The sequence below is a fragment of the Sphaeramia orbicularis genome, chromosome 5, assembly GCF_902148855.1.
Source record: "Sphaeramia orbicularis chromosome 5, fSphaOr1.1, whole genome shotgun sequence".
NCBI classification, from domain to species: domain Eukaryota; kingdom Metazoa; phylum Chordata; class Actinopteri; order Kurtiformes; family Apogonidae; genus Sphaeramia; species Sphaeramia orbicularis.
In genome coordinates, this window is record NC_043961.1 from 35,604,471 (window position 1) to 35,619,832 (window position 15,362).

General features: G+C 37.6%; 1 protein-coding gene across 6 annotated transcripts in view; it reads right to left on the reverse strand.

Annotated features, from left to right (window-relative positions):
- The window catches only part of pparg (peroxisome proliferator-activated receptor gamma), a 51,050-nt gene extending 37,451 nt beyond the window's left edge, over positions 1-13,599 (reverse strand). For 2 of the 6 annotated variants that reach the window (XM_030135120.1, XM_030135119.1), the window contains exon 1: positions 13,363-13,599. Coding sequence is in view for 4 of the 6 variants with exons in the window: in XM_030135115.1 (XP_029990975.1) it covers positions 12,889-12,940 (52 nt within the window). In the remaining 2 variants the exon portion in view is untranslated. Of the gene's footprint in view, positions 1-2,321; positions 2,459-12,888; positions 13,237-13,362 lie in introns of those variants that run through there. The other 4 variants (XM_030135115.1, XM_030135116.1, XM_030135117.1 and 1 more) reach the window with 4 other exon arrangements.
- Between the last annotated feature and the right edge of the window lie 1,763 nt (positions 13,600-15,362).

A 15,362-nucleotide genomic window follows, 5' to 3' on the forward strand; every position in this document is an offset into this window, starting at 1 on the left:
TGCACCACCAATGTCAAACCACATAACTACTACTAGAAAAACACAGGCCAGAGACTGATTTTATTATATGAAATTATAAAGTACTATATTTTTAGTCCCCCACGTAACTAAATTATAGTGAGATGTCATAAATGGATTAAATGAGTCCAACAGGTGATGTGTAGTACTACTTCTAAAATAAACCACAAGCAGGTAAATATAAATATGTGCCTACCTGTTAGCTCTTTATTGGGCAAGTGACTATTTTTGGCAATTTCTGTATACATTACAAGACAGTGAGTCAACAATCTCAGGTCCAATGTGGTCTACAGGGTCTGGAAGGTCCACCTCTGCATGAACAGTGAGTGTAACTGTTTTGTTAGGTACCATGAAGTAATGGTACTAATGTAAAGAATGATGTTCAAAGGGATCATGTGGATGTGGACAGGGGTCTGGATCAGCACTTATGTTTTTAATGCTCTAAAAGTGATGTTCTAATGTTCTAAAATACATGTTCCTTTCACTTAACATGTGTTTTTCTAGTATTTTTTATATACTTCTTGGATTTTTTTTTTTTTTTGCCACTTATGGGTAAGGAACCAAATATGGTAACTTCATTTACCTTGATTTTCACAAAAATTTCACAAAAGTAATAAAGTCTTGTTATGTCCCCCAATAATACACTAAGGTTGAAATCTTTAATTTCAGAGTATTTCTGTGAGTGTCCTATAAAGAGTTAAGTTGTTTGCATGTTCACATTCTTAATTTAGCTCAGACTAACAGCTAACAGTTTTTTAGAACACCCTGAAGGTGACAAAATTACACATTGCAGAGTATTTCACATCTCTAACAAAGCCCAAATGCTTTTTTTTTTTTGTACTGTAACTCCTTTAATCTATCTCTGATCTCCTATATATACACAAGTACACACAAACAGGCAGAAAAGGACAGAGTGAGTGCACATTGTGTTGTGACTTCCTGACCTCTTCATGTAAAACTCAGTGTGGTTCACTGTCATGACTAAAACAAAGAAATGCCCGCCTTCACGTCTGCCTCACAGTCCCCACAACTTCTTTGAAAAGATTCAGTGAGCTTTATTTTTGCCTGGCTGGGCCTGAATCAGTGAACCAACTATGTGGCGCTGGGGGAAAGAAATGTGTCGAGACGAGGCTGTGTTTTATTTATAAGAAGCTGAGATGCACTTTAATACCCATTAAAGCTAGAAAAGTGGAAGAGTTTGCATATAGAGCAGAAACTAAGAGGCTGACATCCTGCTTCACTCTTCAGGAAATTGGCACTTTTTTTCACTTCGGTGGTGTGATGTATGGGCAGAATCACTTATAAGATCCTCCCCCGCTGCACCATCAGATAAGCAAGGAGGCCAAGCAATGGAAAACCAAGTGCACTCCAAGTGTCAACCCGAGGTCTGGACTGCCCTCTCAAAAGAATCGAGAGTCTCCTCGTGTCTGAAAAACCACCTGTTTGGTTGGTACTGAATTCAGTCACATAACTTCAAAGCCTGTCACAGTGGGAGGCTACAAACCACAATCCCTGTCTGTTTGGCACTGCTCTGAGTAAAACAGGCCCCAGACAACCTTCCTCTGATTTCTTTTTGAGTTTTTTTTTACCTGTTCTATGTGTTTCATTCACCAAAGCTGGGAAACTAGAGCACCGATAAACATCAGGTCAGCTCGGGGTCAGATCGACAGGGAGGCAGAACTTCTTACAAATGAGTTCCAAGTGAGGAAAATGTGCTTTTCTGCATTTTCAGCAGCCAACTACATATTTGACTGACATGCACACATGTGATTGAGGTTAATACATCTGTAATACAATCTTACAGCTTGGATTTCATTTTTTAAAGTCTCTTTACATAGAAACACATGAGGAAAAGCGCAGTCTGGAAAGTTAAAATTAGATTAATAGGGTACTGTCTATCAAAGGTGCTCAACACAGGAAATGAAAAGGCTCCATAAACAAGTGGCCTCACGTTACATGGCTACAGACTTTACAGAAACGTGCATTTATATCTCACTAGTGAACGTTATCCAGTATGAAAACCCAAACAAGCGTAAGATGATAAACTGTCTGAAAAGCTGGATATCAAATAAAACAGTGTGACCCACGGTATCTCACTGATAAACGCTGATGTCTGCTGTTAGAAAACTGAAAATGGAAATAAGTATTCCACATGGTACAGTATAAGGTACAATGTGTTGACCGCAGCTACCTGACAGTGTGTGTATACAGAACATGCAGATTTTACTGACACAATCCTGACTGATTCAACATGAATACACACACACACACAAACACACGCAGGGTCCCGTTGAACCACTCACCCTGTTTCTGCCGTTTCGGGTCAGAAAGCATCCACTGTCCGTTCACTGACTGACCAGAGAGTGACAGCGGCAGCGAAAGGACAGAGACATGCGTGAATATGTGTGTGTGTGTGTGTGTGTTATCATGCTTTTCCTCAGGAAGTGATGACCAAAATAAAGGGAACTACACACACATACACATTTTCGCTCTTTGACAGAGTCTGGTCTCAGCAGAAGTTCAGACAGCTAACGATCATGTGGTATGTGTGTGTGTGTGTGTGTGTGTGAGTGTATGTGTGTGTGTGTGTGCGTGTGTGTATCTTTATTCCTCATTTGTGTTAAAATAATCTTCTATGTATTATTTGTCTACATCTGTGTGTTCATCCACTCACTCTGTTGTCCTTCATCATGTGAGCTTGTGTGTATACAATTCTTCTTTTATGAGTCCTCCAATGTTACCGTATATGTATGTATGTGTGTGTGTGTGTGTGTGTGTGTGCGTGCGTGTGTGCGTGTGTGTGTGTGTGTGTGTGTGTATGTGTATAAGGTGGTAGACATCAGATGCAGATGATTTCCTGTTGCTTCACTTGACAGGCGACCTCATCATGCCTCTCTGGTTGCACTTCTCTCCCTCAGCTCAGTCACTCAATGTGTGACAGCGGTGACACACTCACTTCTGCGTCTTACAAAGAAATTACTTTCATCACTTTCTTACAAGAATATGATCACCCCATGTACTATTATTTTAATAATAATAACAGATTTCTTGAGTCAAAATTTTTTTTACCTGTCAAGTAATGTAATGGTTTCATAGTACACAGTAGAAAACCATGTATTTTTTATTATAATATCTCACTTCTTTGGTACATATAATGTTTTTTTTCTGGCTGCTCCATATGATTTATACACATTTACAGTCATTTACAGTCAGCCAATCAAAAAGCAATGAGCAAAATACAAGATGATGCAATCAATAGCGTTATTACACTATGGATATGAATGCACACAGATTTTACTCAAATGGAAAGAGTTAGAAAGAAACAGAAAGACAGAAAGAAAGAAAAGAGAAAATAGAGATTATCTTATTATAGGAAATGAGACAGACTGAACCACTCGGAGACTCAGCTTGTCTCTCACCATCAATCATTCACTTAGAGACGTGTTATTCAGTGAAAAAGGTCAAGGTTGGACAGGTAGGGTCAAGTGGTTTCACATTAGTTGGACGATATATCATTCTACCGGTTTAACCAAAACTTTAAAAAATGCAAAGACAGCAGCAAGAGATCAGTGGTGGAGAAAAGAAGATAAGAGGATGATCAATAGCAGTAAATGGACTCCAACAGTCTTAAAAACAAGACAGAAAAGAGCAATAAGCAATGTGGAATGTGACAGTGGGAACCAAATTTGAGCATTAGCAAATTTAAAAAAAAAATACAAATGTTAGCACAAAATCAGCTTCCCACACTGGGCAGAATTAGAAGTTAACAATATAAACCAGGTGTTGAAAGTGTATTGAAAAACCTCAGGTGTGGGACAACTGTGAAAAATGACTCACTGGTTTGTATCAAAGAATTGTTTTTCCATCCATCAAAAGAATTTGCCTTTTGTGCCAGTTGTGTGTCCCCACGCACAAAAGGACACCAGTTACCAATACGATGCACTCAGACTTGTGTTATTTACTGGAAAAAGATGTTTTTCAGCATGTTACATGAAAAAAGAAAGAATAAAAAATTTTAAATATGTGGTCTCAGTTTTGCACATATGTGAGCCCTCACCTTCTGCAGTTGTTTGCTTTTGTCTGCCAGTCTGTAGCAGCTGTACCAAGATGTTTTTTGGTGAACCAGCGGAAATGTGGAACTAGAACACTGAAGTCTGAGGCAAGAAATGAATCAAGGACTAGAGAAAAATCTACATTTCTGCACTCAATACAGTACAGATAACTGGCTCACTGGTGGCTAATTCAGTCAAACGCATATATATATATATATATATATATATATATAAAAAGTGATTCTTCTAATTCGAATGACTTTATCGTGAAAACTGACTATTCTTACTGTTCATAGATTCATTAAAACAGAGCAAAAGAGTACTTTCTAATCTGCTAGTATTGGTGGTGTGAGTTCATAGTCGTGTTATTAGTTGATACACAAATTTCTGTGTGTTGCTGAATCAAATTAGAAACAGAGATTTACCAGATTGTTTGCCTTGATAAAACATTCTGCAGTCTACGCAGAGAGAAATACTAATCTCGTAGAACATATACGTCTACACAGGAAGCTACAATAGGGTAAAATTAAGTAAAATGTCGTAACTTTATAGAGACACTGAGTAATAGTGCCTCTTTCTAAACATCATTCTTGAGCATTTCTACTTTATTTCATACAAATGTGAGCAGAGAGATAAAAAATGGATTATATGCCTGATACAGACCACAGCTGCTGCAACAATGTGGTACACTGTAAAAAATGACTGTAGAATTAACACCAAAAGGTTGTAAAATTGCAACATAAAAAAAAAACTGTAAGTGACAATACGATGCAAAGTTGTTTATTTGAAAAGATTTTTGTGTTAAAGATTGAGTCAGATATAGTTGTAGTTCTTACAGGAAGAGTATGTGAACAAAACCAGATCTGTATGTGGACATGATGTTTCTATTGTTTTATTATTGAAATAACAGTGTATTTGCTTTTGCTAAAAAAGTTATAAAAAAGTAAACATTTAACAATTCAACATTTTAAATTTGTAAATTAATGGGTTGGTAGAGCTGCTAGAGCGGCTCGTCCAATAACCAAAAGGTTGCTGGTTTGAATCCTGGCTCTGACTGTCCATATGTCAAAGTGTCCATGGAAGACACTGAAGCCTAAATTGCTCCCAGTTGGACCTGGTGGATTTGGAAAGTGCTTTGGACAACATGAAGGGGTAGAAAATGTGCTAAATAAGTGCAGTCCATTTACCATTTAAATCTACATGTTTAAAATGTTAAATCTACATGTTAGTTTGTAAATATGTTTACAGTTTGATGTGTTTTTTACAGTATTGTTCTGGAAACCACAGCTGCCAGTTTTTTTCCGTAAAAACAACAGGATTTTTTTTTACAGTGTATATGTTCTATCAGATGAACCACATGATGCTTGTTTAACCCATAAAGACCCAGTGCAACTTTTTTGGCAGTTCCCAAATAATTTTTTTCCTCTATATTTAACCTTTATTAAGCGATTTATCACCATTTATCGTAATATTATCCCCTGTATTTTGCATTTTTCAGTGTAAATTATGTATTTTCCTATATTTAATTCACTGATCATGTAAATGTTCATAAAAGCTCAGATTAAGGGGTTATTATATTAAAGACAGAAAGAATAAAACTGAAGAAAAAGTGACTTTTTCAGTCAAATATATCATTAACTGAACATAAAGCCAGTGTCTCCATCCACTGTCATTGATCCAACTCCATGGGTTTTACTGATGAATCAATGTTGTAGAAGATGATGGTGTTTCCACGGTAACTGCGGAGCCTCTGAACATCCAAATGGGTCATATTTGATGACCATGAAAAGACGAATAACTGTATTTTCCATGGATTGACAGGAGTTAGTGGGTCAACAGATATGAAACATTTTAGATCAGGGGTGTCAAACTCATTTTCTTCCGGGGACTACATTCAGCCTAATTTAATCTGAAGTGGGCCGGACTGGAAAATAATAGCATGATAGCCAATAAATAATGACAACTCCAAATTGTTTTAGTGCAAAAAAATAACATTCAATTATGCCAATATTTACATTTACAAACTATCCAAACATAAAGGATGTGAATAACCTGAAAAAAATGAAATTTGTTAAGAAATATAAGTAGAATTTTATCAATATTATGCCTCGATTTATCATTTATATTTATATGCATATGCATTACAGATCCGATCTACATATGCACAAAACACTTAGTAACAGGCAGAAAATAGTTAAAATTGCACCAAATTTTCTTTAGACATTTCAGGTTGTTCATATTTGTTCAGGTTATTCACATTTTATTGTTAAAGGATAGTTTGTAAATGTAAATATTTTCATAATTTAATGTTTTTTGTTGTAAATCAAGAAGAAAAAATTGGTGTTGTCATTATTTATAGGTTATTATAATATTATTTTTGAGTTTGATGCACTAACTTGCACTTTGTAACTTCATCCAGCTGGATTGGAACCTTTGGCGGGGCAGTTTTGGGCCCCCAGCCACATTTTTGACACCTGTGTTTTAGATTGATGGATGGTTTTGGTCGACGGTGGATGTTTGGGTCTTTATGGGTTAATACATGCTCTTTGTTTTTACATCCTACCAACTGACCTACATCAGACCGGTCTCAGTCCTGCATCAAGGCTAATCTGATCCTTCAATCGTCCCTACGTGTAATTGCCCTTTGTGATGTGGTGGCTGGGTTTGTCTAAGACACACACTATAATGTATATGATCTGTTGTTTCGATTTGTTTGTTGTCTGTGTTGTCAGGATAATAACATGAACGGGACGTGAGGCGAGCCTTGTATTAGAAAACATAGAGGGACTGCCGTGTTCTGACCCTTTAGAGGAAAACAAAGACCCACATTAGAGGAAATATACATTAAAGTATACTGTTGACATAAGGGCATGTAGGCGCACTGGAAAGTACATACTCAGATATGGTTTAGTACTTGCATACAAAAGCAGATCAGGAGACGCATAGAAAGTGTCTAATGAGAGACAGTGCAGCTACTGTTACGGTTTTCTGTAAATCTGTGTGTTTGTGAGCGTGTCTCTGCTCCATATGCTGCTCTCTGGGAATCTGCAGTTTTCACAATATTCTGAGGACATGAACTTTCCCCCAAATCCTTTAAATAGTTATGAGTTAATAGCTGATGAGTCCCTTGAGCCTTATGAGCTTCCTCACTGGATAAGGGGAAGGAGTGGTGTGTATTGTCAAGGCCTTGCACACACACACACATACGCACGCACACACACACGTACACACACACATATATCAGTCACACTCAAAGGCATGTATATGAGCACACGTGTAAGCCAGATAAACTACTTCAGGGCACTTCTACTATTTATAATAACAAAGCAAAGTCTGAATTTATCTGTGTTACACCCACTATATACACTACTAAGTTTGAAAAACAGTATATGTGTGACATAACCTGAAAAGGAGGATGAGGATGGTAGAGGAAATTAACAAAAGGTGGATTTTATGATGATGAAGGTTAATTATGGCGTCAGATAAGTGCGATCTCATATGGGGGAGTCGTGTGAGTGATCATAACAGCGATGATTTACAGCCGAACCTGTGTTTGGACAGAGACGGGGAGTGACAGGAGGAAGAGGGACAAGTACAATGTGAGGAGGGTCATGCCCTGTTCCTCGAAGTGGAGAGGAAAACACGGGAGTATGCCGCCTTCAGCTGCTGTTTACCAAGACAATAACAGAACAACAAACTATGGGATTCTCACTAACAGAATATACTGGAAATGAGTGTGTCAGGAAAGGTGTACGCACAAGAAACGCATTTATAACGATAAAATCGGAAGGTTGAAGGAAGGTTTACAATGAGCAAAATAAGTATACGAGGGTCAGCGATTGTTCATGAAACCCCCCCACTGCAACTCCACCTTGTGCATCCAACGTCAATCACGGATCAGCGATGGCCACGTGCCAAAACAATATCACGGGCCTTTCAGAAAAGATACCAAGAGGTGAAAAGTTATGGGATGGGGTCTGTTTTAGATCTCCTCAAACAACACACACAACCATATGGAAGTAAATAAGTGTATTTTTGTGTTTTTATGTAAGCTGTATTTTCTATGTTTTTGGGTTGCGCAAGTTCCACATTACAGTCCGGAAGTCACTTCTTAAAAATCATTCAGTAACACTGGTTTGTGGGTTGTTACACATTCAGATGTGTAGTATTTCCACACTGTGTGGAGGCCGGTCCTTTACCCTGTCACTGTGTAAGATGAACGCCAACAGCTCCTTTGTGTGCTTTGCCACATTAAAGTTCATTTTCGAGCACACCTGCTACACCTCATTCTAAAAGACTTCACACATGAAAATGGTTAGAAATTGTGAACGTGTGCAGTATGCAGTCTGCTCCTATGTAAAGAAATTCTGCCAAGTAGGTTATCTCTTTATTCTACTTTTGACTGAAATAAATAAGTCTGTTTAAATCTCAGGTAAATGCTAGAAAATTCTTATCCGTATGTCAAAAAAGAACTATTAGTGTTTTGGGTTTTTTTATATATAATTTTATTTTTTGTTTGGAAAGATACTTTACAGCAGACAACTGAGCACGTTTATATACCATGTCTGAAAAATCAACAACGGTAAAGCATGAAATTTAACAAACACATGTTCCATATAAGTTCTCTGTTTAGAAAAAAAAGCAAAACAAAACAAAGACAACTATTCTCAAAGTAAGTCTTCCCTTTTTTGAGTTATTAGTGTTTTATGCTTCAAAGAGTTTGTATGTTTGGATTTATGTAACGGGAAAGGATTTATATTATGTCACACATCGTACATAAACAGTATAACCCACATGATCATCCCAATGTAACCTGTGACATGTACTGTAACTTAATGACGTCTGAAGCGGCGCCACATGCCATGAACCACAAAAAACACATCAGCACATCAGGTCTGAGTCAGCATGAAGTTCCCATTAGAGAGCGAGGTCCCATAACGCTCTAAAGGGAAAATGAGGCAAAAGGCTGATATTCCTTTTGGCTGATGAATAATATGTATGTGAAAGGGCGCTGGTGAGAAAACCTTTCCCATTTGAATATCTGTGGGTGAGGTTTTATCATAGGATAATTTTGGTTTGTTCCACTTTTACCATCTGCTCTTTCAACAGCAATAGCATTGTATTCACTGAAGAGATTTGACAAACATGGGCAACCATAGACTGTTTATATTTAGTGGATGCAGCTAGAAATTTGTGATTTGTCCATTTTAGTTAGTTATTTAGAGCTCGAAGTGACCATATTTGTGTGTGAGTGGGGGGGGGATGTACAAAGGCACAAAACATTTGGTAGCAGGCATCTGGAACTGAAAAATATATTATTAACCCGCCCCCCCAAAGGGGAGGCAAGGGTTATTGTTTTTAGTCCGGTTTGTTTCTTTGTTTGTTTGTTAACACTCTAGCAGCAAAACTATTGGTTGAATTCATACCAAATTAGGTTTATAGATTGCCATGGACCCAGAATAGATTTCATTCCACTTTGGAAACAGTAGGTCAAATTTCAAATTTTTTATGAATATTTAAAATCTTTTTTTTTTTTCCCATTTACTTGTAATGGGCAAAATTTCAAATGTCTGTAGAAGCAAAACTATTAGTTGAATTCATACCAAATTTGGTTTATAGATTGCCAGTGACCCAGAATAGAAGTGATAACATTTTGGGAAAAGTAGGTCCAAGTTCAAATTTTTTATGAATTTTTAAATATTTTTTCTTCTCCCATTTACTCATAATGGGTGAAATTTCAAATGTCTATAAAAACATCAGTTTTGTTTCAATTTACCTCAAACTTGGCACATATATAGAGACAACTGACATGCTGACATCAACACACGCATAGACGTGATGACATCAGCAGGATCAATACCAAAATTAAGCCACAATATGATAGAGGGACGGGCTTTGTTGTGCCTGGCATCACTTGTTTAATACATATTTTTCGGTTTAACTTTTGTACTTCATAAATTCATCCCATGGGCCTGATTGGAGCCTTTAGGGCTGGTTCTGGCATGCAGGCTGTATATCTGACACCCCTGTTTTATGGGCTTGTTAGTGGAATTTATTAACCACAACAACAGTGGACCTGTGAGATGTCATACAGTCCTGTCAATCAAAAGCCAACATAGTGAACATGAGAGTTTCTATCTGACCTGTGATCTTATACATGAAATAATTAAAAATGGATGACCCGATTATGTATTAAAGCACCCAAATAAAATATATAAGACTGGAAACAGTTATTGTCTTACTATTATTAGAGACATGTTTAATCTGAGTGAGCTGCATAACACTTAAAGACACTTCCACAGTGCCCTCCCTTCCTCATGACTGAACATCAGAAATTGATTTTTTTCCAATAGGATCAATAATTCAGGTGTAAACAAATCCAAGCCAAAAAATGGAAAATATTTTGGATAGGTTGTTTATTCAGCTCCAGTAACGGCCTGTGTACATGTGAAGACAGAGGATCGATGTTAACATGAACATGTGTCACTTCTCAGACACCGAGCTTTGATATGAACTGTGATTTAAACGACTTATTTAATCTGTAAATGCAGGTGCTATGTGGTGACTGTGTTCAGCTTTATCTCCTGCTTATTGATCACACTGATAGAGCTGAATTTTTCCTGACATAATAACTCGCTCATTGGTCAGATTTTGTTTGCAGTCAAAATAAATCCATTTAGTGGATGTTGTATGTATACATTTAAGGATAAAATGATTGGCCTTGGAGTTAATAATTACATCTAATTGAAAAAACACATTGTTGACCTTATGGGCAAACTATACTGACGTGGCCTCGGTGTCATCTGATAAAACCAAATCAAAGGTAGGCTCACTGTAAACAAAAACTGACAATGTGAATAAGTGAATTACATCAAAACCAGGATATCAGCGGTGTGGAGGCAAAAGTGGTTTTTCTGTTAACTATCTGTGGGCTGAGCTGCAGTGTGTCACTCTTTTTTTATCTGTACATTTCGATAAATGCCGCACATATAACATCCTCCTTCCTTTTGTCAAAAACATAGATGCAGTGATTATGTTTAGCTCATACAGAGGTTCAAAACAACTCAGTAAAAGGCTATTTTTGACCTTCTTGTGACTTGTGCAGCCACTGAAAAACAACTTAAGACATCTTACATTTCCAGTATTTTAAATAAACACCAAGAAACAGAAGAGTCTCAGTGAAGAAACAAAAAATCCAGCGTGCCTCTTTAAAGGCTAGATCTTTGTCTTTACACCAACTCAAACAACGTTTTGTGTAGAAGTATGTCATCTCCACTGAGTTAAACCTGACTTTCAGGCCACGTAAAAGGTAACACAAACATGGTATGCTATCTGCGGACACTCCTTTCATTTATGACAACAGAGCAAAGTCCAAATCTCTCGCAGTCATTCACATACAGTGTCCACTCACACACAGCATTTTTGGAATTATATAATTTGATAAGCATTAATTCACTGTATGAACACGTGTGATTTCTGCTGACCTGTTTATACTTGAATCACAATTATATAATAAAAGCAAGACGGTTATTCCTACACTAGCTCCAAAATTACAACAAATTTATTGTTAAAATCCAAAAATTTTATTATGATTATTCCTGATGTGTATTTTAATTAGAGAAATGACCGATTATAACTTCCCCAACACAGAGGTTATTTCTCTAATTCAAAATTTCTCCAGCCTTAAAATAGCAAAGTTTAACCAGGGGCAACACTTTAACCTCTAATGACTTATGATGCAAAACTCTGATAGAACCTTTATTATTTATATCGATTTGAAGGGTAACGGTACAGATACGTAATGAATATAGAAGATGAAAATCTGACGAAACACACAATACATGGTATATTACATTTGGCAGGAAGTGTGAACACACAGCTTTTTCTCTCTTTTTAAAAATTTTATTCACTATTACTGTCATTGACTTTGACAGTTAGCTGCTCTGGTGATTTTCTTCTCTTTTTTTTTTTTTTTTTTTTTCTTTGCTGCAATTTTTGTTGATTTTATTTGAATATTTTGTGAAGACGGACACAGAATATTGCTACCAACTGCAGACTCAATTCCAACATCGCATTGTAAGGCAGTAAAAATTAAATACATTATAACTTACTGGTCACTTAAGACCACTTTCATCTGTTTATAGTTTAATTTTCTATTTTTCAGACAATGGTTGCCTTTAGATGATGACAACAAACACACTGTATTTTTAAAAATTAATCATCTATTGTAGTACTGAGCACATGTTTATTGCACTCAGCTGTGTTAACCTAATAACATCATGTTTGACTAAAATAAAACCAATAATTATTACCCAGTACTTTGAAACTGCACTGTCAATTTAATGCAATTGCTGCCTTGAAGAAGGAACAGTTTCTGATGCTTAAAACATGCAAGAAAAACACCACCACTTATTCTCTATAAGTGATAATCTAGTATCTCGTACTTGTTAGTGCATCTCATTTCTACTGTTGCATTTGAGAAGAACAAATCAGCCCTGATCCGTCAACTGGCTATATTACTATAGTACTAGTATTAATTTTAATAAGTAAACAATACAAAGGGATGAAGACAGACTTTGATAGATATGGCCAGCAGCCACCTCCAACCACAAGCGGTGAAATCAGTGTTGGCCCCTGAGCTTGTGTCCACATTCTGCTGAGTCATGGCCAAGACTTTCTACTCAGCTCAAACAGAGAACCGCCTTAATGTTGTGCAAGATCCACAAATGTCTCACATGTCACAGAACACAAAGAATGACATTTAAAGTTTTTGTTGTAAAGTTTGTTGTTGGTGAAATCTGTAAAAGCTTGTACTCACCTGAGAAGCTTTGGCCACTATGATGGTTAAAGTCACTGCCTGGTGTTTGCATGTCAAATTCAATGTGACACTGTAGCCCTCAGACGTGTACACTGTGGACCTACACCTGTGCCAGTTGTCATTCTTGTAGCTGCACGCCCCCTCCCACCATCACCACCACCCCCCCCCCCCCCCATCTGTAAAGCCACTGGCTGCTGCACTGCAATGTGTCCATCTTTACAACATGAGGGCTGTTGTAGAGTTGGATGAGTGGAGATACTTCCATACAGATCAGTTTAATTCTATTCACATCAGCAAACATTAGAGATCTTTCACACTTTAATTTTACAATCAAAAATGTCAGTAATCTTTCAAAAATATAGTCAACTCACTCAGATTCCAGTGATATTTTCAGATGGTTTTATCATAAGTTACCATTCAGACATCAGCCACATTACGCACAACGCAGAGCGAACCAAGCGGAAGGTGACTGACCTGATCCGAGCTGAACCGCAGAGCAGACCGAGCCCACGTCCCTTTCCTCCACTCTTAGACTTAATGTGGTCTTCTTCGGTTCTAATAATCGTGCGTGTCCGCCTTGGAAACCGGAGCGCGTCGTCACTTCCACTGGAGCGCAGCGTCGGAGCGGTCAGATGTGCGCGCAGGGGAGGTTTTTGGTTACGCTCCTGGTGCTCCTCCTGCTCCTCCTGCTCCTCCTGTTGCTGCTGCTGCTGCTGCAGTGGTCGGCGTCCGCCTGCCTCTCCCTCCTCCCTCCTCAACACACCAGATCCAGAGGACGCATCGTGTTACTCGTTACAGCTTACAGTTTGGAAGAAGCAGGTAGTTGATCACATGTTTGGAGCAAGAATTCACCAAGAGTTTATTTCTTTATTTATCAATGACCTAATACAGCCAAGTTAATTATAACATATTGCATGTTTTGGTTGCTGACTTAGATCTTAGTCAAGTTTAGTGTCATGTTCACACACCCATCCTCTGGTCTGATACATGTATGACAGAATGCACCTGACTTAGTTATTTTACTTATTTAGAAGCAGAATTTCATCTGTTCCATCAGAAGAACTTCATACAATAAAAGAATTCTATTTATTTATTTACTTACTTACTTACTTACTTACTTACTTACTTACTTACTTACTGACTGACTTATTTATTTATTTATTTTTATTTTTTGTTTGTTTGTTTGTTTGTTTGTTTGTTTGTTTGTTTGTTTGTTGAAGCTGGAAGAGGTGCTTCAAACTCACAAAATCTTATCTCAACAGTCAATCACTGAAACTCCTCCTGTGCTATTATGTTCAAACCCAGATGCACAACAAATAAACTCCTCTGTCTTCCTTCTGCATCTCAACTGACTTTCGTGGTGAGTTTTTGGACCCTAGAATAAACCCCAACCTAAACCTCAGTCTATTTTTTCCCATCTCACCAAGACGCTCATATCTGTACAGGCTATTTGTTGTGCGTTTGCTGAAGGCAGCTGTGATCACGGTTACTTTTTGAACCTCCTTATTTTTAAAACAAAAATTAATCACCACCTTGAGGTATTATTCATATGTACTGAACCGGTTGTTGAAAACGATTTGATTTGGAAAGACACAAAAATAAGCATATTCACGCCTGTAGTAACCACATGGGATGTATGTGCAAGATGTTTACGTAACCTCAGATGGAGGTGTCTGAGTAATGCTGCCTAAATCTGGTTCAGTTTTCGGTAGGTCATACGCAACATGCACCCAGATGAAGAAATATTTCCAAAACCAAAAAGTTTAGACCATGAAGAAATGAATGTTCCTGTTTTTGCCAGAATGTCAGACGCTGACCTTCTGTCTGACCCTGTGATGTAGCTCCTGTTAACAGGGTATTGAGGTGAAAGGCTTCGATCACAGTTCAGCGGATCTTTGCATGCCACTATTTTGAGAAACGCTTTCTCAGTAATGCTTAACAGGAAAAAGATGCTCATGTTTATCTGTCGTTAACTGCCCGATTAATGGTCTCAAATACTTAAATGTCTCAAGGGCCCTTTACAGATGTCTTTAATGTCTAAAAGTGCAAAAAGAAAGTTAGTGGAACTTCTATTTACTGTTCAAAGGCAGAAAAACTAGATTTAGCCTCCTTCACTGTGCAACCATCAGCTTGATTTTCAGTCACTTTCATCTCTCATAACCCGATAGTGTGAACCGTGACAGCTGGCACACTTTGATTATTTACAGACACACACTCACATTTTGGTGTTCTCTCTCATGTGTAATGGTCCTCCCCATGCTGAGTTCCTTTGTGCTGAACTAAAAAATGATGCCCATGAGAGCTGCGCTTTCACATACAAAATGAAGCAATAATTCCTTATTGTTTATACATTTTGGTCCCAGAGGTGCTTAGGTTGGATGGACTGGATCTCTGGTATCTAAAAATGTTTGGCTTCCTGTGTTCTTATTTTACATTCATTAGTCACTTTTTTTTTTCAGGCAGTGGAAATCAAA